The sequence below is a fragment of the Didymella exigua genome (assembly GCF_010094145.1).
Source record: "Didymella exigua CBS 183.55 unplaced genomic scaffold M421scaffold_15, whole genome shotgun sequence".
Classification (NCBI taxonomy): domain Eukaryota; kingdom Fungi; phylum Ascomycota; class Dothideomycetes; order Pleosporales; family Didymellaceae; genus Didymella; species Didymella exigua.
Window position 1 is genome coordinate 746,826 of NW_022984789.1, and position 20,659 is coordinate 767,484.

The 20,659-nt window shown below is 55.0% G+C and overlaps 9 protein-coding genes across 9 annotated transcripts; 3 read left to right on the plus strand and 6 right to left on the minus strand.

Moving 5' to 3' along the window:
- Positions 1-53: 53 nt before the first annotated feature.
- M421DRAFT_421312 (uncharacterized protein) lies at positions 54-1,624 on the minus strand. The gene is made up of 3 exons (XM_033592788.1): positions 1,236-1,624; positions 1,079-1,183; positions 54-1,028 (listed from the first exon to the last, which is right to left on the minus strand). Exons 1-3 carry the CDS (start codon positions 1,380-1,382, stop codon positions 99-101), a joined length of 1,182 nt encoding a protein of 393 aa, XP_033448379.1. The 5' UTR covers positions 1,383-1,624; the 3' UTR covers positions 54-98.
- A 696-nt stretch (positions 1,625-2,320) lies between these two features.
- On the minus strand, positions 2,321-4,510 carry M421DRAFT_421313 (uncharacterized protein). The gene is made up of 3 exons (XM_033592789.1): positions 4,196-4,510; positions 2,950-4,140; positions 2,321-2,898 (listed from the first exon to the last, which is right to left on the minus strand). Exons 1-3 carry the CDS (start codon positions 4,388-4,390, stop codon positions 2,611-2,613), a joined length of 1,674 nt encoding a protein of 557 aa, XP_033448380.1. The 5' UTR covers positions 4,391-4,510; the 3' UTR covers positions 2,321-2,610.
- A 67-nt stretch (positions 4,511-4,577) lies between these two features.
- Positions 4,578-5,925, plus strand: M421DRAFT_421314 (pyridoxamine 5'-phosphate oxidase). The gene has a single exon (XM_033592790.1). It carries the CDS (start codon positions 4,992-4,994, stop codon positions 5,820-5,822), a length of 831 nt encoding a protein of 276 aa, XP_033448381.1. The 5' UTR covers positions 4,578-4,991; the 3' UTR covers positions 5,823-5,925.
- A 70-nt stretch (positions 5,926-5,995) lies between these two features.
- Positions 5,996-10,792, minus strand: M421DRAFT_63997 (thiamine diphosphate-binding protein; the record flags this gene model as incomplete). Its single annotated transcript, XM_033596106.1, has 4 exons — positions 5,996-6,025; positions 6,076-10,461; positions 10,512-10,651; positions 10,762-10,792. 4 exons carry the CDS (start codon positions 10,790-10,792, stop codon positions 5,996-5,998), a joined length of 4,587 nt encoding a protein of 1,528 aa, XP_033448382.1.
- A 606-nt stretch (positions 10,793-11,398) lies between these two features.
- On the plus strand, positions 11,399-12,348 carry M421DRAFT_63672 (adenine nucleotide alpha hydrolases-like protein; the record flags this gene model as incomplete). Its single annotated transcript, XM_033596075.1, has 3 exons — positions 11,399-11,595; positions 11,661-12,078; positions 12,127-12,348. 3 exons carry the CDS (start codon positions 11,399-11,401, stop codon positions 12,346-12,348), a joined length of 837 nt encoding a protein of 278 aa, XP_033448383.1.
- Positions 12,349-12,662: 314 nt separating this feature from the next.
- On the plus strand, positions 12,663-13,277 carry M421DRAFT_64252 (DUF775-domain-containing protein; the record flags this gene model as incomplete). Its single annotated transcript, XM_033596137.1, has 1 exon — positions 12,663-13,277. The coding sequence occupies one exon, from the start codon at positions 12,663-12,665 to the stop codon at positions 13,275-13,277; it is 615 nt and encodes a 204-aa protein (XP_033448384.1).
- A 527-nt stretch (positions 13,278-13,804) lies between these two features.
- M421DRAFT_64112 (uncharacterized protein) lies at positions 13,805-16,020 on the minus strand (the record flags this gene model as incomplete). Its single annotated transcript, XM_033596119.1, has 4 exons — positions 13,805-14,080; positions 14,137-14,601; positions 14,740-15,042; positions 15,106-16,020. 4 exons carry the CDS (start codon positions 16,018-16,020, stop codon positions 13,805-13,807), a joined length of 1,959 nt encoding a protein of 652 aa, XP_033448385.1.
- A 1,435-nt stretch (positions 16,021-17,455) lies between these two features.
- M421DRAFT_64400 (aspergillopepsin A precursor) lies at positions 17,456-18,763 on the minus strand (the record flags this gene model as incomplete). Its single annotated transcript, XM_033596153.1, has 2 exons — positions 17,456-18,350; positions 18,399-18,763. 2 exons carry the CDS (start codon positions 18,761-18,763, stop codon positions 17,456-17,458), a joined length of 1,260 nt encoding a protein of 419 aa, XP_033448386.1.
- A 979-nt stretch (positions 18,764-19,742) lies between these two features.
- M421DRAFT_168488 (uncharacterized protein) lies at positions 19,743-20,565 on the minus strand. The gene has a single exon (XM_033587751.1). The coding sequence runs from the start codon at positions 20,442-20,444 to the stop codon at positions 19,980-19,982; it is 465 nt and encodes a 154-aa protein (XP_033448387.1). The 5' UTR covers positions 20,445-20,565; the 3' UTR covers positions 19,743-19,979.
- Positions 20,566-20,659: the final 94 nt, after the last annotated feature.

Consider the following 20,659-nt stretch of genomic DNA (forward strand, 5'->3'; position numbering starts at 1 on the left):
GTATCATCGCAATGAAAATATGTCCAACACTGAGCATACTGTGTTTCTCAGTACCGTGTTCTTGTTTCTATCGAGGTTTTGTAACGGTTACGTAGCAGTCAGAAAGATCGCCTTTCTGACTCTTGGACTACGTCCTTCTGCATAGTGATCTTCCCGGGCGGTACTGCTGGTACATCGTGCTCCTCGTCGAAGCTCTTGCCACCTGCTGACACTATCCATGTCTGGAAGCCCTTCTCGCTCTTCTCAACTTGACTTTCTTCCACAAGGTCGTCCCTCAGGCGAATGGGCTGGAGGTTTCCCATACCGTAGTCATCGTCCCTCTCCTTAATTGTGCCTCCCTTCTCGGTTCGCATCAAGGTGCGGAAGTTGAACAGACTCTTCCTCTTCGACTCCTTTGCTGTAGATGGCCCACCATACCACTTTGGTGTGTCTTTCCCACTTTCGCCGCCGGCGTTTGTGCTAATGCCAAGCTTTGCTGCTAGCTGTCGGTAGAGCGGGCGGAGGGTTGCAAGGCTACCGGCGGTGATACCGAGAGCTTGCTCCGTGTCGCTCCAGATGGCGATGTCGACAGTGGCCCACAGAAAGTCCGGATTCTTGAAGTCCATAACATATGCCATGCGGCAAAGGACCGCAATACTAGCTACGCACGCCATTCCCAGGATAGGAACCAAGAGGGCTTTTGTCTTGCCCGTCATATTCAGGTTCCACACGAGGAAGATCGGTAGGATAGCGAAGGTAAAGTCGCAAATGACAGAGATGATACTGTAAAGGAAAGTGAGGGCGATGATAACGTCGATGGGGACGCACGAGCCGGTTTGCGAGAACTTGTCCCAGAAAAATGACATCGGGTTGCACTGTAGGAGGGTAACGAAGAAGAAGACTAGTCCGGTAAATACGGTGAGGCCCATGACGATGTAAATAATCCATCTCTGTAATGGTCTGATGGTGATGCGTAGGAGGAAGAGTCCAATAGAGAGCTTGCAAAAGATCATGGCCCAGCAATAGGCAACATAGCATAGCCACCAGTACTTTTCGCAAGTCAGATACTACTGCAGACTCAATAGTTAGATACACTTACTCGCATAGCTTCTACAATATTGTCGTTACTTAGGTCCTTCATATGTCGTCCAGTGCCATAGTGAATGCCGCCGATTGCACAGGTTGCGAACATGACATGAAAGAGCTACAAGGGTCAGTATTTGACTTGTCAGTTGTAATAATTCGAACCAACTTACAAGAGCAATCACCATCAAAAAGTCATCCCAGCCAAAAGCCTTGACGATGCGAGACCTAACGTAGCATCGAAGCACGACCGAAATGAACGATATTGACACCATGGCCGAACACACCGCCTGCAGCTCTGGTCCTCGGTTCTCTACCATATTGGCAAGTCAATTGAATGAATAGCACCGACGTGCAAACTTCAGTTCACCCCGGATTCTTAATGAAAGAGGGAGGAAATACCAAAAGTTTGGGTAATAGGGCCGTCCATGGTTGGCTAGAGTCTCGACGCTGAATATACACCAATGGCAACAGGACAGGGGTGACACGGCACATAAGCCCTGTATACGCCAATGCCCAATGCTAAAACGAATGTAGCCTAAGCTTGGGCACACAATTTGTTCTGCAACCTCAATGGCGTTTTACTCAGGAGCGCGAGTCGTTTAGAAAGAAGGGACCGGGGTCAACATCCAAGCGGCCCAAGCCGTTGGCGATCTCCACCGACAGTTCGTTGACATGCTGACAGTTGATGGCCGATCCCAATAATATCTCAGCCCTCGAGGCGGCTTGGACGGTTTGCGGAATTTTGGGTACCCGTACGAACGAGTTGTCCCGCACGTCGCTGGAAGACACGCTGCATACCGTACATTTTGACCATCGCAGGCGCTCGCGGAGACGGCCGGGTCTGGCAACTTTTCGGTCCCAGAATTTTCTGCGACTTCATGCCGGTTGTCACGCTTTAATTGGACGCCGTCACGCACTCAATAAGCCGGATGCGAGATGGCATAAACCGGCAATTGGGAGACTCTCGGATGGCGACAGGGCTGGGAACGAGCCGCAGACCATCGACCCGTCCCCGCGGATCAGTACGCTTTTAGTATCTGATGTCCGCCTCCAAGGGCTAAGCGAGCTCATTAGTACTGTCAGGGCAAGGCAAGTGGATACAGGAGAACGCCAAACACCATCAGTCATGTTCATGTGGAGAACGGGCGGGACTCTACACCTCCCCAGCCACTGCCATTGGTACGGATACCGACACGTTTGACACTAAAAGACGCGCTTACCGATGCGGATACGGACTGATGGGAGCGAAATCGTCCGCTCTGTCGCTCAGAGATTCGTCCAAAGCTTATTCGAGGCCTAGAAGACCAGCTATCTGATCATACCTATCAGAAATACTTGGGCGTGAACATGGCCTGTTTGCTCTCGTTTACGACATCGAAACGACATCAATCGCATCACGTTCTCAACGCATGATGAGAATGTATAGATTGAGGGGCAGATGTGGCTTACAAATCTCAAACGACTAATTGCGAGTCAAAGAGCTCCCCTCGCAACCCAGTAGCCCCCCAGTGCATGACTTGCTAGCAGACCGTCTAAAGGATTTTCTCAGGCGCTGCCAGCATTGCGACAGTAGCAGCTGGCCTGAATGGAGACATCCGCGATGGCCTCAGCCAACCGAAGCTGTTGACGTACAATCCCTGCTTCTTCCTCTCGTTTGAGCTTGACGAGGCACTCGTGGTATCCATGCAGGGCCCAGACATTATTCGGATGCTGTCTTGCCCTGGGTAGGGTGTCATCGAACCCTAGATCTGCCTTGTACGCGCCAGCCGCATCCTCGATCCTGCCTTGTTCCATGAGGAGTGCAGCGTATGCGTGCCGTGTTGGTTGCATCCACTTCAGCAGGTGTTAGTGATCTGTGCCATAGCCATAAGAGAGAATACATACAGGCCAGGGTTCCGCGTAGGTGAGGGCATCGTCACGCTTGATCGCTTCCTCGAGATGGCTAAACGCAACGTCGTAATCGCCCTGCCGATACGCTATTTCCCCATCGAGCATTGCCTCGCCGACCTTAAGGACCACGTTTGACTTGTTGGGGAAGTCACCACAAATGCGGGACGACGGGATGCGTTCCACGGCCTCTTTCAGAGCGACACGTTCTTTCAGGGCGTGCTCGACGTCTCCGGTCGCGGCATATGCTACACCTTTTCCGTAGTGGACCATTGCGATCGTCACGCAATAGAGATCCCTATCTTTTGGAATAGGTAACGAAAGCAGGTCCTGCCATCTCCCGAATCTAACAAGTACGTGTATACGCACTGAGGAGAAGTTCTCGAGCCAGTCTGCCATGGGTGGACTGTCGATGCTGAGGAGAGAAGCCGGTAGTGACCGCTCCATCCGATTTACCGCTTCTAGAGCGACCTTCGACTGACCAGCGAACATTGCAGCATATATGAGCGAGTGGTAGTCATGCATACGGTAGAAAGAGTAGAAATTGTCTCCCCCGTGTTCGTTGTGATACTTTTCATCGGCCAAACAGGCATCAGCGTTTGACGCTATGGCCCGTCGGTAGTCCCCAACCAGGATGTCAAGATGGCTCGGCATGTGGACAAGATGGCCTGCATCAGGAATGAGATTACGAAGATGATCTGCGGCAACAAGTGCTATTTCCGGTGTTGAACTCATCTCCATAAGGTGAATGTAGAGGTGGAGAATACCAGGGTGCTTGTACACGTCTTCATGTCCGAGTGCCTTCTCCAGGAACCCTTTGACTTCCAAGGAGCGTGATCCAGGGGTCGGCTTTCCAGTTTTCAGATCCCAAAGATCCCATGCAGAGAGGTTCATCACGGAGTCGGCGAACAAAGCTGTGACATCAAGATCATCTAAGAATCTCTCGTACACCGACTCCATGGACCTTGCGTAAGCCTCGTTGCATGCCTTGAAGTCATGCTCCTCCAGCCCCTGCGGCACACGGGATTGGATCGCCTCAATTAGTGCCTGTTCAAGCTTTGTCGAATTTGGCGCATGGTCCTTAGCCTGCGTGAGTGCATGTTCAATGGTCTCGAGAGTCATTTTCAACTCCTTTTCGTCGAAGAGATCCCAAGGTTTGTTGTAATTAGGGCCCAGGGCGAAGGCCAGCTACTTGTGTCAGCCAACTTTCCAATCCGCAACGGGGCACCAGTTTTCTACTCACGCCCCAGTATGCCATCGCGCAGCCAGGATCTTCGGCGATGGCCTTTTCGAAGCAGCGAGCGGATTCTTCATGGTGGAATGCATAGCTCCATATCAGACCTCGGTCGAACCACACCTGAGCTTCTGCATTTGACGTGGTGACTTTGCGGTGATAGGTCCCGAGATTGTACTGATACGACTTTGACGCAGTACCCATGGCTGCAATTCTATAGCAAGTGTGGTTTTCGATAGTAGTGGAGGTGATGTTGATGCATCGACAGCTACTCGGCCACTAAACTCTAGATACGAGCGGGGTCTTGTAGTCTCGTGTCGCGCGGCCAACACGGCCGATGGAGCAATCGGATCGACGACGGTCGCACACGCGAAAAGCGCATTACACTTATCGCAAATCACACGCAACGCCATAAGTGTATGTCTGCACTGCACCTTACCACACAAGCACGGCCACTTGTCACTCTTGAAGGGTTCGATCCGCAGGGCATCCGTGAGCACAGCCAATTACTGGCTGATCTATTAAAAGTCCTTACGACGAGAAAGGCAGCCTTGCGCCCGCCATGTTAACATTGCATTTCACATGTGGCCATTCTCTGACGAAAGGTAACATTCTTGTGAGGGTTGGTTGAATAGCCTCCAGTTCTGAAGGACGAGGGATTACGTCACCCCACTTCCTGGCGATCGTGAACTCGAAGACTCACCACCGAGAAACTTCTACCATTCACACCACAGTTAGATCTTAACATCAACATTTTCGCCTGCAGCAATCAAACTCCACCATCACAGCTGGATCGTTGACGCCCATGCTAAGACGCATCGCCGTCCGTCCTCGCAAAGCAATACACCTCTCTATTCGACCATCAGCATCACCTCTGCGAGCATCAACACCCCCAATCAGCAAGATGCTCCACTCCGCCTCAACCCCAGTATCAGCAGACACTTCATCCAAGAAGATCTTCGCCCCGACTTCAAACTCGGAAGACCCCGGCCACGCCACGCAATACACAAAAGGCGCACTGGACCGCAGCGACCTCCTTCCCTCGCCTACCGACCAGTTTCACGCCTGGTTCTCCTCAGCATCCGAATCCGGCGTCTATCAACCCGAAACCGTAACCTTGAGCACGTGCTCGCTGCCCTCGGGCAAAGTCTCAGCACGCATGGTCTACATGAAAGAGCTGGACAGCCGCGGCTTCGTCATCTACTCCAACTGGGACACGTCCCGGAAAGCCGCCGATGTAGCTAGTAACCCGCACGCGGCGCTCACATTCTGGTGGCGCGAGTTGGAGCGGCAAGTCCGCGTTGAGGGACGCGTCGAGCGCCTGACGAGCGAGGAGAGCCAGGTGTACTACGACACGCGGATCCGGGGGAGCAGGATTGGCGCGTGGGCGAGTCAGCAGAGCAAGGTGCTGCAGGGGCGTGAGGAGCTGGAAAAAAGGGTGGACGACGTGGAGAAGAGGTTTGAGGGGCGTGATGAGATTCCTGTGCCGGAGTTTTGGGGCGGCCTAAGGGTTGTGCCAGAGGTTATGGAGTTCTGGCAGGGCAGGCCGAGTCGGTTGCATGATCGGTTTAGGTATGAGTGGGTGGAGAAAGAGGATGGTGATGGGGAGTGGAAGATTGACAGATTGAGCCCGTAATGTGAACAAGATCATAGGGATTGAGATGGAATAGGGAAATTATATTCTGATTCTTTTGCGAATCTTGATAGGAATCACAAACGCTAGTACAACGCCAATGCAGGACCTGGTCCTACCCGAAGCAGTGGTATGCAACTATATGAAAACGTGAATCGTGACCATGAATTACCAATCTACTCGCCATCGGACTCGTCTTCCGCAGTCTATGGTCTTGTTAGCTTGTCTCTGCGCATGCGGTTTTTGATCAACTTACATTCTCGTGGAAGTTGGTTCCATGTGTGGTCTCGTTGATGTAACCCTTCCTGATGACAAAGTCACCGAAGTGCTCGCCATCATTCCTCTCCTTAGCATAGTGCTTGATCATGGGCTGCATAATCTCAAGGATCTCGTCCTCCTTGATCGAGCTCCTGTAAAGCTTGTTCAAGCGCTGGCCGTGGTAGCCACCACCAAGGTACATGTTGTACGCGCCGTAAGCCTTACCGACGAACGCAACTTCGGCAAGCCAAGGACGCGCGCAACCGTTGGGGCAACCAGTCATACGCATGACGATGCTGTCCTGGCGGAGACCAGCCTCCTCGAGTGTGCCCTCAAGCTTAGAGATCAAGACGGGAAGGTAACGCTCGGACTCAGCCATGGCAAGACCGCAAGTAGGGAAAGCGACACAAGCGGAACTTGACAGCCTCATACCAGAGAAGTGGATGTTGTCAAGCTTCCACTTCTTGAGAAGCTCCTTCATGGCCGGGAGGTCATCGTCGTGAACGTTGGACAGGATCAAGTGCTGGTTACCAGTCAACCTGAACTCTCCCTTGTGTGCCTTGGCGACCTCGATGAGACCAGTCTTCATGGGGAACTCGGCAGTATCCTCGATGCGGCCGTTTTCAATGAACAGGGTGAAGTGGTTGAGACCGTTCTCATCCTTCTGCCATCCGAAAGTATCGACGTTGCTGTCGAACTTGAAAGGCGCCGGGTCGGCGAACTTCTGGCCCCACAGCTCCTCGACCTTGCCACGGAAGACATCGACACCCATGTCGTCGATAGTGTACTTTAGACGAGCGTGCTTGCGGTTCTTGCGGTCACCATGGTCACGCTGCACCAACATGATCTTTTCGCAGACAATATGGGCCTGATCTGTGGGAACGTAACCGAACATGCTACCAGTACGGGGGTACGTCTTTTTGTTATTGTGTGTGACACCCATACCACCACCAGCAAGGATGTTGAAACCGACAAGGTTGCCGTCAGCGCCCTTGATAGCGATCAGACCGACGTCGTGAGCGTAGACATCGGTGTCGTTATGTGGAGGAATAGCGATGGTGATCTTGAACTTCCTAGGCAGGTATAGGGGACCGTAAAGAGGCTCGTGGTCTTGAATAGCCTCACCGGCAACCTTGCGCTTCTCCTTTGTCTCGTCATCCTCGAGCCAGATCTCGTGATAAGCGCTGGTGTTGGGGAGTAGGTGATCGCTGATCTTCTGAGATATGGCGTGAACCTGGGCGTGGTAGCTGGAATGCGTAGGCAGAGAACTGCACATGACGTTGCGGTTAACGTCACCGCAAGCGGCAATGGTAGTCATTAAAGATTTGTTGATGGCTTGCATGGCTGGCTTGAGCTTGCCCTTGACAATACCGTGGAACTGGAATGTTTGACGCGTGGTCAGCTTCATGGTCTCGTTTCCAAGCTTAGTGCTAATCTCGTCCATCTGCAACCACTGCTTGGGGGTAGCGACACCACTAGCAAGTCTGCATCGGATCATGAACGAGTAGGCTGGCTCAAGACCCTGAGCCTTGCGCTCGTCACGAAGATCACGGTCGTCCTGCATGTAGGTACCGTGGAACTTGGTGAGCTGCTGGTCGCTGGCAGAGATGGCGCCAGTCGATGTGTCTGCGAGACCCTCCTCGATGGTACCACGGAGGAAATTCGAAGCAGCCTTCATGTCCTCATTGGTGATTGGCGGAGGCTCCTCAGGGAGACCCTCGACGTTGTCGACGCCGAGCGACTGCCAGAGCTTGGGCTCCCACTCCTGGTATGCCGTCTCATATGTATCGGGGTCCTGGTCATCACCAAGACCAACAGGTGCGAGCTCCTTGCCACCGAGAGTGAGGAGACGGGCGTGCAGGTCCTTGGCAGGCTTATTATAGTAGATCTTGTCCTCCTTGCGAGGCCAGTAGTGGCTGTCACCAAGACCAAATGTGGAGAAGCTGACAGTGGCGAGGTCCAAGTCGGTGGAATCCTTGATGGTCTCCCAGGTGACACGGCCGTTCTGAGGGAACTCACCCTGACCGGCGACACTGGTAACGAAGACAACATTCTGCTCATTGGGAAGATCCTCAAGAGGAAAGTCGTCCATGGCCATGACCATGGTCTTGAGGCCTCGCGCCTTACCGCGGTTGCCCAGACGCTTCGAGAGCTTCTCAGCATTACCGTTGTCGGAAGCGAAGAGAATGGTTAAGGGGTCACCAGCAAGGCCGTCGAGAAGCTGGCTGTAGGCGTCCTTGGCCTTGCGCTTTTGCAGCTGCCTAATCTCAGTACCGAAGTTACCAGAGACGTTGGAGGCGAGCTGAGGGTGCCTCTTCATGACCTGAGACATGTAGTTGTCGCGAGCAAGGAACTCCTCAAGCTCCTTCTTGATCCTCTCGGAATCAAGCTGGAAGTTGGGCTCACCCCTCTCGTCGCCCTTAGGATCCCAGCGGTACAATGGCCAGTAGCCAAGGTCAACGGCCTTCTTGGTCTCCTGCAGAACGGTCAAAGGAGAATCGTTCTCCTTCTCGTAGGGCAGGTAAGCAAGAACGACGGAAGGACCATCGAACTTATCGGCCTCAATCATGGCCTCCAAGACCTGAGTGTAGGAGCTGTACACAGCGACTGAGGCAACGTAGGCGTTGCCAAAGTTCATAGCATACAGACCAATGTCCTTCTTCCTGCGGACAGAGTCGGCGGCGGCGCGCTCGGAGTAGGGAGTGGAGTCGATGATGAGCATGTTGACATTCTCGCCAGCCTCCAGAACGTGGTGGACACCAGAGTTGCCAAGATCGTAGGCCCAGGCATCAGAGCCGACCAACCAGGATGACTCCTGGTAGAACAGCTTCTTGGACTCGAGGAACTTGCTGGCAGCGGCTGAACCATCGGTGCTCAAGCGTGCAATGACCTCAGGAGCAAGATCGTTGGCTTCAACAGCGTTGTTGGCACTGAGCGCCCACTTGGACAGCCACTCCTTAGGTGCGTTTGTGATGAAGTCGTTGCTCTTGGATGCGGCTGCAACCTCGTCGACGAGTCGCTTCCTGTGCTCCTTGCGCGCGATAAGCGATCCGAATCCGTACTCGGGGCTTGCTGAGATCTCGTTCGAAATACCGGCATTCTGAGCACCAAGCTGGTTGGCGACGTGAAGCTTGTCGCCGAAAACCTGATCCAAGATCTTGACATAGGCATTCTCGAGGGCAGGCTTCTCGAGGTTCGCCGGCTCAGCTTTTGGGCCATCCATGTTACCGATCTGGAGGTTCTGAAGAGGTGTATCACTTGTGAGATTTTGCCATACGCCGCGCAGAGCCTGCGAAACAGTCTTCTCGTCAATGTACCCCAGCTGGTAGCCAACAACGGTTGGCGATAAGCCACCAGCCGACTTCAACGACATCAGCAAGTCAAGGAGGACGGGGCCCCACTTGGTGGTCTTGCGACGAACTTGCTCGAGGACTGCAATCTTCTTGATAGATTTGGGGAGCAGTGGAGCAAGAGAAGCACCCAGCCAGGGGCGGTACATCCTGGCGCTGATCAGGCCAGCGTTCACGTAAGGCTCCGAGTCGTCCGCAGAGTCAAGCTCAGTGGCGAAAATGCCAGAATCAGCACCGAAGAGGAAGATAGCAGCCTCCTCATTGCCAGAGCCGGTGTATGAGAATGCATCGTAGGCACGTCCTGTAGACTCCTTAATGGTCTCCCAGATCTGCGAGGCAAATCGGTAGATGTCCTCAGATGAGACAGGCTTCGAGATCAGGGACTCGACTGTGGTCGCAGAAGAGACCGATGCGCCGCTCTGGCTGGTGTCACGTTGTGATGAGCCAGCGGAGGAGTCGGCGCGCTGGCTGTTCCTCTCCGATACCGGAATGGATCGAAGCTCTGAGGAGCTCAGGGGAGCAGCCTGTGTGTCTCGGGGGTTTGTCGAGCTACGAGCGAAGGATACGGTAGCACTCCTGCCATCGTCGGCGTACAGAGAAGTCTCCTCAGACTTTGTGTGCTGGAAAGCCGCAGCGGCGTCAAGGTCAATGACGCGGCCGAGCAGCTGAGCATCCTCCTGTGCAATTGACTTCTTGAAAGCAGAGGCGCTCGGGTCGAAGAAATGAATCACACCCTTGCCAGATTTGATTGCCAGGGCATGCGCGGTGAGGGCAATGTCCTGTGCCTCCTGCAGCGTCTCGGACTGCAGGAATGTGAAGCCAGACTGCCTGATGGATGTGATATCAGAGAAGTCTGGGAAGCCAGCGGGCTGCACAGAGACGTGGAGAACGACGGGATATTGTGCGAGCTTATAGAGATGCGGTATCGACTTCACCAGTATCGAGGAGGCGGTGGTGACACTGGTGAGCTTGCCAGAGCGAATTGGCTGGAAGACTGAAAGAAGAGGGTCTGCATTCTGGCGAACAGAAATGACCTGGCAGGCATTAGATGTGTTGCCACTTTTGTTGTCTGGTGGCGACATACCTCTGGCTGCTGCTTAGCAACAACGGAAGGCGCGTTGCTCAGCTGCAACGAGCGCAGCGCCTGAGAGAAATCGGAGTCCTCCTTCAGCGAAGGCACAACCGACACAATCACATCGGAGGCCAAATGTGCGATGCGGGCGACTGGGACGAGTCAGCATGCGTTCATTCGTAATGTTGCCCCAGAGTCCATTGCAGCCGATATCGCCGGGGTGCAACAGAGTGGTGGGGTGGTGAGCGCGGGGTGGACATACCAGCCTCGCCAGCAGTCGAAATGGAACCCATTGTGACTGCAACAACACAGTGTCTGAAGGCAGTGAAGGGATTGTCTATGGGGGAGAGGAGATCAAGTAGATGGTGAAATCGGGTCGTCGCCGATGGTCCTCATGGGCGGCGGCGGCAACCCATGGGGCATATTTTTCGAAAAGATGCCGATGATTGAGCACGCCATTCTTAGTGCATCTCTCCAGGGTCTCGCGAACCTCCACAGCGCAGCCTCAGCCAGTAGGACCGCGTCTTTTGGTCATTGACCAATGGTCTCTGTCATTACTGCGGCCGGATCACGTCGCCGCCTCGCTCGTGACGAGGCGATTCCTTAACGCAAATGTTGACGTGCTCCAGGACTTCAACGGAGCTGGCGGCGAAGCACACTACTGATGCTTGCGGCTCCAGACCAATGTGACCCTGACCGCCAAGAGTCCGGTCGCGCTTGCCCGTTTCCGAGTTACCGAGGCCGCTTATCCACCAAGCATGCACCTCCACTCTGCGGCTCCTGTCAGAGCGGACACCCGCATCAATGCCATGTCTTGAACCGTGTCTGCATCGACGCCACTTTGCCTTTCGTAATTGCAGACTCCCGCTGCTCATGTCGAGTCTGGCGCAGCTCCTGCAATGAACCACACATCTCTTGGATTTGAAGAGCCCCTCGTCTCCGATACCCCGCGGCCGTTTCCGGAGCAATGCGCGCGGATACATGACCGTATAGACGCGTTCCTGGGCGCGAAGGATGTGTCGGACCGCGTGAAGAGCGTGCAGAAGCAGACACGTATAGCGCTGGATGTGATAGAGAAGGCATTGGAGCAGTACAGGTAGGCGCCCGTGCTGGGGGTGGGGTTTGGTGGCACAGTCCGTGAAGTACTGACAACTCCCCCAGTCTTCCCGAGCTGTCTCTCGCATACAATGGTGGGAAAGACTGCCTTGTGCTGTTGATATTGTATCTCTGCGCTCTGCACAAACGCGGGCTCATCTCCTCGACCCCCTCATCAAATATCGATTCTGCGGTACAATGTGTCTACATACAGGACAAGCATCCCTTCAAAGAGGTGGAAGAGTTCGTGGCAACGAGCATTGAGACTTATTCACTATCTCTTCTTGAATACGCTAAGCCTATGAAGGAGGCCTTCACCGATTACCTGCGCGACACACCATCTGTCAAGGCCATATTAGTAGGGACACGGCGAACAGATCCGCACGGCGAGCACTTGAAGCACTTCGATCCCACGGACAAGGGGTGGCCTGCCTTTGTGCGGGTACACCCAGTCATAGACTGGCATTACGTAGATATTTGGACAGTAAGCGCAACCATGCCCTCTTCTCTGCACTCCTGCTAATTAAAGTAGTTCATACGATACCTGAACATACCCTACTGTCCTCTTTACGACCGCGGATACACATCCTTGGGCGGAACTACGGACACCCACCCGAACCCCAAGCTCGCACGACAAGCTTCGGCGAGTCAAATACCTCAAGTGAGCAAAGCGAATGGCACATCGACACCGAAGTTCAGACCAGCATACGAGCTCATTGACGACTACGCGGAGCGGCTAGGGAGAGACAGATAGTACAATCAAAGATATTGCATACTTCACCACCATTCCCACTTTCGTCAAACAATGCTCCATGCCGCTCAGCTGCAACACTCGACGCATCGCTCATCACACCACCATGCAATCATTCCCGTGCTTCGGTTGGCGGGGTACAGAGTACTCCGAGCTTGCGCCGAGAAAGCCCTCGAAGCTTCACGCATCGCCCACCTCGCACAGAGCATCCTCAAATCTCACAGCAGCGCACACCTCGCACCCCCCACCAAATGTCTCTCCACGCACTCTGCCGCCGCCCTTAACGCACCCTCGCAAATCCCCCAACAGGGCCCAAAATGTCAACCTTCGGCGTCATTATCTCGGGCCGCCCCATACTCACAGACGCACAAGTCGTTTCCCCAACACAGCTCGCCTACCAGATCCCCGCGCAACCGTCGTTCTCGCACATCGTCGTGTTCCTGCTCCCGGGCGCCGCGCTGCCCGACGGCACCGCGGCCGCTGTGTACGCGCAGCTGCCCGGGCGCAGTGAATTCAGCCTGCTGGGCGCCATCGCGAACGAGAAGCCGAGCGCGATATTCAAGGTCCGGAGCGCAGGCGCGGGCGCGGGCGGCGACGCAATGGTCAACGAGGGCGCGAGCGCGGCGCTGGCGCTGGGCATTAGCCTCGAGCCTGCGGCGCAGGTTGCGGCGGCGCTGGAGCAAAAGAGCGCGCTGGAAGCAAGCACAGGCGCAGGTGCAGCTGCGGGCACAATGGTAGTCCACGGGCAAGGGCAAGCGCATGTGGACCAGAAAGTGCTCGCACAGCGCATCATCAAGAACTGCTACGACTTCCTGACGAGCTGGGGCAGCGGCGACACGGTGCCGCTCAAGGCGTTCCAGGCGTGGTGGACCAAGTTCGAGGGCAAGATTGCGCGGGACCCCGGTTTTCTGGAGCGCAGCGACGGTGGGTGAAGACCGGGCGACGGGTGAGGCATTGTGGAAACAGACAACTGGCGCGGGTGCGATACTAGGTGTGAACGATTGAGACGGCGATGGAAGAGAGAGTCGGAAGAAAGAATCATGGATCCATGGGCTTGCTGCGCTTGGCGCACACGACTGAGCACCTGTGCAGCGTGCGCGGTTGGCAGGGGGCGTGGCAGAACAGCAGTGAGAGCATTGTCGTTGACAGTGGGCGAGACAGCGCCAGGCGCAGGGCTGCCACCATGTACCATAAGAACAACCTGTCGCCAAATCCCAATGTCAGAATCTGCGTCCAAATGCTGTGCACCAGACGCATCACGCAGTAGGAGCGAGCTGGATGCGATGGATCTCAGGATGAAGGTGGAGCCCTGATGCGGCACCGCGGTATGGCTGGCGTCTCGGTATGGCAACGAAGTAGGCTGGCGTGTGTGCTAGAACTCTCGGTGCACTGCGAGTTCAAAATGTGGTTACCTCGATGGCATGAACACGGCTCCCCCGCCCTCGTCTTGTAGATGGTTCTACGTCCTGTACTCATTGCTCGCGCTCAGCCACCTCTGATCTAGGAGCCTGCTCACTCTATCCAGGATCCGCCTCCCACCCATGATTGCTTGGAAATGCTCCGCCCTATCTTCGCGCTCCATCAGTAAGAAAGTTGGCAGTCCAATAGCCTCCGCAGTCTTTCGCATTACACACGACGATGCGGGCAGCGATACAACCGTGGGTACTTTGAGAGAAGCGACTATGACCTGTGCTGCGAAGGGGTTGACACCAGCACGGCGGAGAAAGACTTCCCACTGCGATACATCACGTCAGCATCAGAATCGAAGAGACATCGTGGTGAGAGACTCACGGTGGTCTCTACAGCAAGCAGCTTGATATCGCCGATATCCTGCCCGCCATGCGGGAGTCCGTATTTCGCCATGTTCTGCACAATGCTTCTCGCGAGCGTCTGCTCGCCGCCTCGGATATAGTGGATGACTGCATCGCCTGCAAGCTGAGCTGCGAAGACCTCGAGGCTGCTCAGACTCTCCGTGTCCCGCGTGTCCTCGGGTCGGGTGTGCCCTGAGTCTTCTCGCAGGCCCTCACTGACCAGGACAAGGAGTCGCTCGTACCGCTCTTGCAGGGCCGCGATGCGTTGTTTGACTGGCGAGCGTGCTACTTGGCCGGGAAGCGGTGCTTGTTTGATCTGTTGTAGGCTGGTGAGCAGGACACCGGTTGAGGGCGAGAGAATGATGTCTGCTTCTACTGCAGCGGAATGAGGGAGAGTATAGTCGCGGTAAATGAGCTCGACTTTGGGGTGGAGAGACTCGATTTGCTTTACGAGTGGGCGTCGTTGGAGGAGAGACGATGAGATAATCAAGAAGTGGGGTGGCAGATCAAACGAAGGAGAGAGTTCTGGCACATGGCGCGAAAAGTGTTCTGAGATGGATTCTGGTCTTTGGGCATCGCCGACAGATTGACCCAGCCCGGCAGACAGCTCAGTGTTGCGCGCCGATGTAATATGAGAGTTAGGAGTAGCAGGAATGTGCGTCTGAACATCAGCTTTTGCAGTCATGATGGCTTTGCCCTGCGTCTCCATGAACTTGTGCAGTGCTGTAGATGCCGAGAAGCCACCGAACAGAAGCTCGGTGGGTGCGTTCTTCTGCTTTTCAACTGGTTTGTGCTGAGATAGAGGTAAGGGCAGTGGTCGTGACTCCCTCCCAGGCGATCTATGGTGGGCCGTACGCGGATCTTGCGAGCTCTCTCGCAAGGCTTTCTGGCAAGAAGGTCCATCTCCTTCTACTTGCGGCTGCTCCTGCATGGCAAATTCCGGATGCACTGCTGTGGCTTGTCTGCGTTTGTGCTGTGCTTCCATCAACTCGTCTTGCTCTTGTAATTCCAGTTTCCGCTTCCGGATCATAGCCTCAACATCGTCGGGCTCCTCGAAGTCAGCAGGCTCGATCCCATCCTCTTCGTCGTCTTCTTCCTCATCAAGGACACGAAGCCCATCTTTCTTCCACACCTCATTCGCACTTGTTGCAACGTAGCCTGTCTTGAGCTCAGCTTGAACCTTGACGAACTCCGTCTCGCCATGCAGCTTCTCAGTGAGCTTGATAGTGGGGGAGGGCGACGCGAACCATCCCCAGCTCAGATCAAGATCAGACACGCCACGCCATGAGGTCGCAGATCTCAAGTCGTCGCGCTTCACGCGTTGCAGGAATCGCGTTTGTGCCTCCAACTCAGTGATGCCCCGGCGACGCTCCTTGTCCCTGCATTGGCTGAACTCGTTCCACGGCGCTACTGGGAGCGTGAAGTCAAGGACCGGAACATCGACGCGGGATACGGTGTCAGCTCCGGTCAACCGCTCGTTGACCACTTTTCTGTTCGCTTCCTTCGCAGTTGGCTCGATCACTTTAACCAGCTCCCCTGTTGCGCTCAGGGAGTCAGATGCGCCGGAAGAATTATCTTCAGGCCATGGTTGGAGGCTGTGACCCACTAGAATCGTGTCTGAGAACGTCACCGACTTGAGCTTCTTCATGGGTGAGTCTGACAACATCTCTGGTGTGAGCGGGCATTCGACTCTGAGTTCACCCACTTTACGCTTCGACTTTGGGTTAGTTGGTGTAGAATCTGCCAATCGTGGGCTCGTAGCTTGTGCATCGTGAGCATCAAAGAGCGCATCCAGATCTGCCACGTCAAGTAGCATCGAGTCGCTGCTACCGGAGTGGTATCGTACGAGGGAGTCCCTGGCCATGATCTGCTGCTTGAGAGCCTTCGCTTCCGCTGTGACCGGATCACTGCTCTCAGGAACAAGCGGAAGGCGATTTGCCGGCGAAGATGGTACGTAAGGCGTCAGCGGTGGAGAGAGCGGCAGCAGCGGCGGCGTCAGATGTCGCGGTACCAGATTCTAAACCTGTCAGCAGACATGTTCACGTTGAGGAACGCACCTACACTTTTGCGCTCTATTTCTTCCGCCATGAGTTTTCCCTCGTCTTGGGAGGAGAACTCATCCTTCACCGCATCTTGCAAGAACGCGAGCACATCCCTCGTCATCGCAAGCCTCTCGCTCTTGATCTTCACGTCGCATTGCGCTGGATATGCAGCGTACTTGGCCGGCCAGCCCAAGCCCTCATCATTTTCCTCGTCAACGTCTTCAGACGGAAGCCGCGTCCTGAGGTCTCTGAACTCGGGCTCGATCCTCGTCCCGAACTGCAGCATATCCAGCTCGGCGTCCGTTCGCAAGACCGGCAACTCGAGCTTCAGATCTCGAGTCTGTCGTGCATCTGCAGTCAGTGCGTCATCATTCGGTGGCTCTCGTAGCGTCAGAACAGTCTTCAGCAGGAACGCTGCTTCCATGTTGAGAGCGAGTCGCTCCTTGAGTAGCTCACGCGCAGCAATCGTTGCATTCGCGATGTCATCTCCAAAATGATCCTGAAGATCTTGATCAAATGCGTTTTTGAGCGATAGACATGTGTCAAGCAATTGTGGTAGCTCTGTCGTGTAGTCGACGCAAATCCCCTGCTCTCGCGCGTACTCGAGGACGCTGGGCTCTTCGACGACAGGCTCCGGCGCGGAAAAGGGGAGGTCTAGCTCTAGCTCCATCGCGATTTTCTGATCGAAATATATTGGGTCAAGGCGCGACGAGCGATTGCTGACGACAGACTGTTCATGTGTCAGGTTGTAGAGCAAGGGTGGCGCGATGTCGCTCCTTCCTACCCACGCCAGCGCGCGTCATCACGTGCTTGTGAACAGTAGGTGTAACTCTGCGCTATGTAGCAGGCCGAGAGCGGATTAGCACTACTCCGGGCCTGACACAGATGCCACCTTACATAGGGTTGAAAAAGCTTATATCTCCGACGAGTCTTGAGTTCCGGATGTTTCAAGGCTTGTCTCGGACGGGGATTGAGACGACCTGCACAAGGACCTGCGGAGGCAACAACAACACCGAGTGCAATGCGCACGCAAACTTGGAAGAGGGATTTCATAGTTGACAGTCGATCTACTCGCTATCTATGCTGCGTTTGCATGCAGTGATTTCGTTTGGTAGGCCGTGATGCATATCGAATCCCGTATCCCAACCCATCATTGTCGATCCAGGGAACTTAACATTATGTACAGACCAGTATACGTCCACGTCTTATCTATCAACAAGCGCTCAAGCAGATCAGTGGCGGAGTAGGTTTCTATGTCTACTTGGTAGGCTTCTGGCCGAAGCCGAGCGACTGGTTGCCGCCGTTGAAAGCAACAAGCTGGGACCTGAACATGACGTCGCCGTAGATCTGGAGGCCGGCGCCCTGGTTGCCCTGCACGCCGCCGAAGCAGGTGGTGTTGGCCTTGTCGACGGTGGCGAAGGTGATCTGGTTTCCGGGGATCTTGGCCATGTAGGTGTCGCCGATAGCAACGGACATGTCGGGGAGCTTAGAAGCACATGGGTAGATGAAGCCACCGACCTGAGCGTTGAGCTGGGCGCCTTGGACCTTGGAGTAGTACGCTTCAGCGACCTTCTGGTCGACGAGGAGCAGAGATGTGCCAGTGTCGGCAATGGCGTCAGAGCCCGTTGGGTTCTGCACGACCTGATCACCAACCGCGAACTTGGTGGAGGGAAATTGCCAGAAACCGGTCTCAGCCTTGACAGGAATCCAAGCCATCTGGCCCGTGAACTTGGTAGAGTCGATTTTGCCAAACTCGTAAACGCCGGTGCCATCGGGGTTAAGGTCGGCAGTGAAGACGGGCATGGGGAGGTCGGGCATGACGTTGTCGAAGAAGGTCTTCTGGGGAGTCTTCTTGGTACCGTCGTTGACAGTATTGAGCTTGGAGAAAGCAAGACCAACGAGACCATCGGTATTGGTGTCTTGGACGAAAGACTGCGAGACCGCATTGGCCAACTCAACGGTCTGGCCTACAACCTTTACTCCACCGATAGTAACAGTGTCTGTGCCAACGGTTCCAGAAGCACCAGAGCCGTCACCGTAGGAGATCTTCCACGCAGAACCCGTGGTATTCTTGAAGGTAGTCGATTTGGAGGCATCGAAGGCTGAGTGCTGACCGATGGTCGCAGCACCAAGCTCAGTGCTGAACATCCACCTAGAAGACATGAGCGATTGAGCTGGAAAAGTCGGCATATGCACTTACAGATCAGAGGAGCCAGAGTCAAAGTCCAAGTTCAGCATCTGACCACCAACATTGACAGGAGAAAGGAAAAGAGCAGCGTTGTTCCCAGGGTTGGCGGCAACGGTTCCGGTCTGTTTACCGCCAGTCGAGTTGGTAGCTGCCTGCCTGTTGTATCCTGCGAAGTCCTCCTTGACAACGAAGTTGTACTTCCTGAACACCTTCCTCATAGCAGCAGCGCCATTGGGTCCAGTCGGGTGAGCCTTGTTCAACTGGCGTGGGACCTTGAAGGAGCGTTTCGCGAGACCGTTTCTGCGAACTTGCGATGGTGCGGCGAGCGCGAGGGCTGCCAGAAGAGCGAACACGAAAAAGAGGCGTGATGAAGGCATGTTGTTTGTATGAAGGCTGACCGGCAGCAGCGACGAATGATCCTTTCGTTTAAAGAATGGAAATGGTCTGTTGAATATACCGAAGGAATGAATTTAAAGCACAACAACTAGATGGAAAGAATAGATCAAAGGCTCGGCCTGATGATGGGAAGTCCACACAGCGCATAAGCAACTGGTGATGAGGTTTCTTTTAAAGAAGGTCGTCGAAACAAGTAAGGACCGTTGCAATGTAAACCTGAGAATCCGATGAAACTCATAAAGGTCAAGAACCGGTTGGCGGCGCTAAGCATTGCCTCAAGACACGAGTGAAATTCCTGCCGCAGCAGATCAAGTGCTGCGTGTACCACATGCGTGGTGATCCATGTGGGGATCAAGCCCAGTTGCTGTCAGGACTCAGGCACAGAGTCTGGAAGCCGTCCTAACGCAGCTAGTTTTCTGCCACATGCAGACTAAGAGGCTCAAAGCGCAAAAGATCATTGGCCGAGAAGCATGTCTGACAGTTGCCGGCCAGTTATCGATATCCCGTGGAGCTCTTACGCGTACTGCCTGAGCTTGTGCGGTGGTGTTGAGGAAATGTGGAGGGAACTAGCGCGCGTACATGGGTCGCGGACTCTAGCGAGAGCGTTTCAGGTCCGCGGCACCTGCGAATGCCGTCACCGTCGCAAGATCCTTCTTCGAGACGGCGACGAGAGGACATGGGCTGAGCGTGCGTTCGGGCTGACGAGTCCCCTCTCTCGTTAGCGATGTGTTCCCCACAGTGCTGCCCATTTACGTGCTGCGTCTTTTCGTACGCAGGCGCTCCCAGCCACATCTCGTAGCGGCTTACGACGCGCTGCAAAAGGCCCCGATGCGGTACGCATGAACATCAAGGCTTGACGAGGCTAAGGTGCAGTGTTTCGCAATGCCAAGCCCCTGGCGAGCTGCGCCGATCCGTGTGGAAGGCTGTCGCGGTTCTGAAACGGCCGAGATGGGGTCGGTCGTCGACAGCCGCAGTCGGTGGTTGTGAGTCGCCGCCGCCCTGGTCGCCTCCGTTGCTGCTAGTGGGTGCGAGACGCTTGGGAGTAAAGCCGCCATAGGAGTACGAGGTAAAGCCCCCAGGCAGTCCAGCTCAATCTCGCAGCTCACAGCACCGGTCCCGTTCGCGACCGCAGCGCCCCCTGTGCAGGGCCTGCGCAGGGGCATTCTCCAGGGCTCTTGACAAGCACCATGCCAAAGCTTAGCCCTCGCGTCCCAGGCACCGCCGCACTCGAAACGCGTATCGCGGGACCACTCTGTTCCTGACGGCCGGCTGCGAGAAACACCGCGCCAGCCACACACCTAGACGCAGTGCTGTTTGATTGTCTGTGTGATGGTGTTGGCGCTGGGGATGGGATTGGAGCCTGGAAGACCAGGAGTGAGGTTTCGGATGGGGCGTAAACCGCGTGAGGCTGTTTCGCAGCTGGGTGGGAGGCGCTGGGTGTTGGTGGGTGGCTCGTGAGATTGCGGTTGTCAGCGTGGCATTGTGTGGCGCCGGGTGCGAGGGAACGGGTATCACAGAAGGCATGAAGGCGGTGCGGGAAAACAATGCTTGAATTGAGTGCGGTGCGGGAAAACAATGCTTGAATTGAGTGCTGACGAACTTGGCTTTTGAATGTCTATCTAAATGCAACAAATCCCTGGGCCACTTCAGGGTGATCAGCATCCTTTATAAGTAGGGGAGTACTGTGTGGACATGCATTCGACAACTGAATGCATGCCTGCCTCCTTCAACCCTCATTGGCTGCCTGCTAACATAGCAGTCATCGGTGAAGTGCTGCAACATGTCATTGAGACTGCAGCGAGAGGCGTGGCTACCTGGTCGCCATGCTTTCGACATTGAGAGCGTGCAATATGCAGCGGCTCGGCTAAGCTGAGGGA

Excerpts from the sequence above, each read along its gene's own strand:
- M421DRAFT_421312 (XM_033592788.1), bottom strand. The coding sequence starts at position 1,382 with ATGGTAGAGAACCGAGGACCAGAGCTGCAGGCGGTGTGTTCGGCCATG. Across the intron at positions 1,184-1,235 it reads TTTTGATGGTGATTGCTCTT|CTCTTTCATGTCATGTTCGC; the intron begins GTAAGTTGGTTC and ends TGACCCTTGTAG. Across the intron at positions 1,029-1,078 it reads ATATTGTAGAAGCTATGCGA|TACTGGTGGCTATGCTATGT; the intron begins GTAAGTGTATCT and ends ACTTGCGAAAAG.
- M421DRAFT_421313 (XM_033592789.1), bottom strand. The coding sequence starts at position 4,390 with ATGGGTACTGCGTCAAAGTCGTATCAGTACAATCTCGGGACCTATCAC. Across the intron at positions 4,141-4,195 it reads GCGCGATGGCATACTGGGGC|CTGGCCTTCGCCCTGGGCCC; the intron begins GTGAGTAGAAAA and ends TGACACAAGTAG. Across the intron at positions 2,899-2,949 it reads CCTACGCGGAACCCTGGCCT|TGGATGCAACCAACACGGCA; the intron begins GTATGTATTCTC and ends CACCTGCTGAAG.
- M421DRAFT_421314 (XM_033592790.1), top strand. The coding sequence starts at position 4,992 with ATGCTAAGACGCATCGCCGTCCGTCCTCGCAAAGCAATACACCTCTCT.
- M421DRAFT_168488 (XM_033587751.1), bottom strand. The coding sequence starts at position 20,444 with ATGCTGATCACCCTGAAGTGGCCCAGGGATTTGTTGCATTTAGATAGA.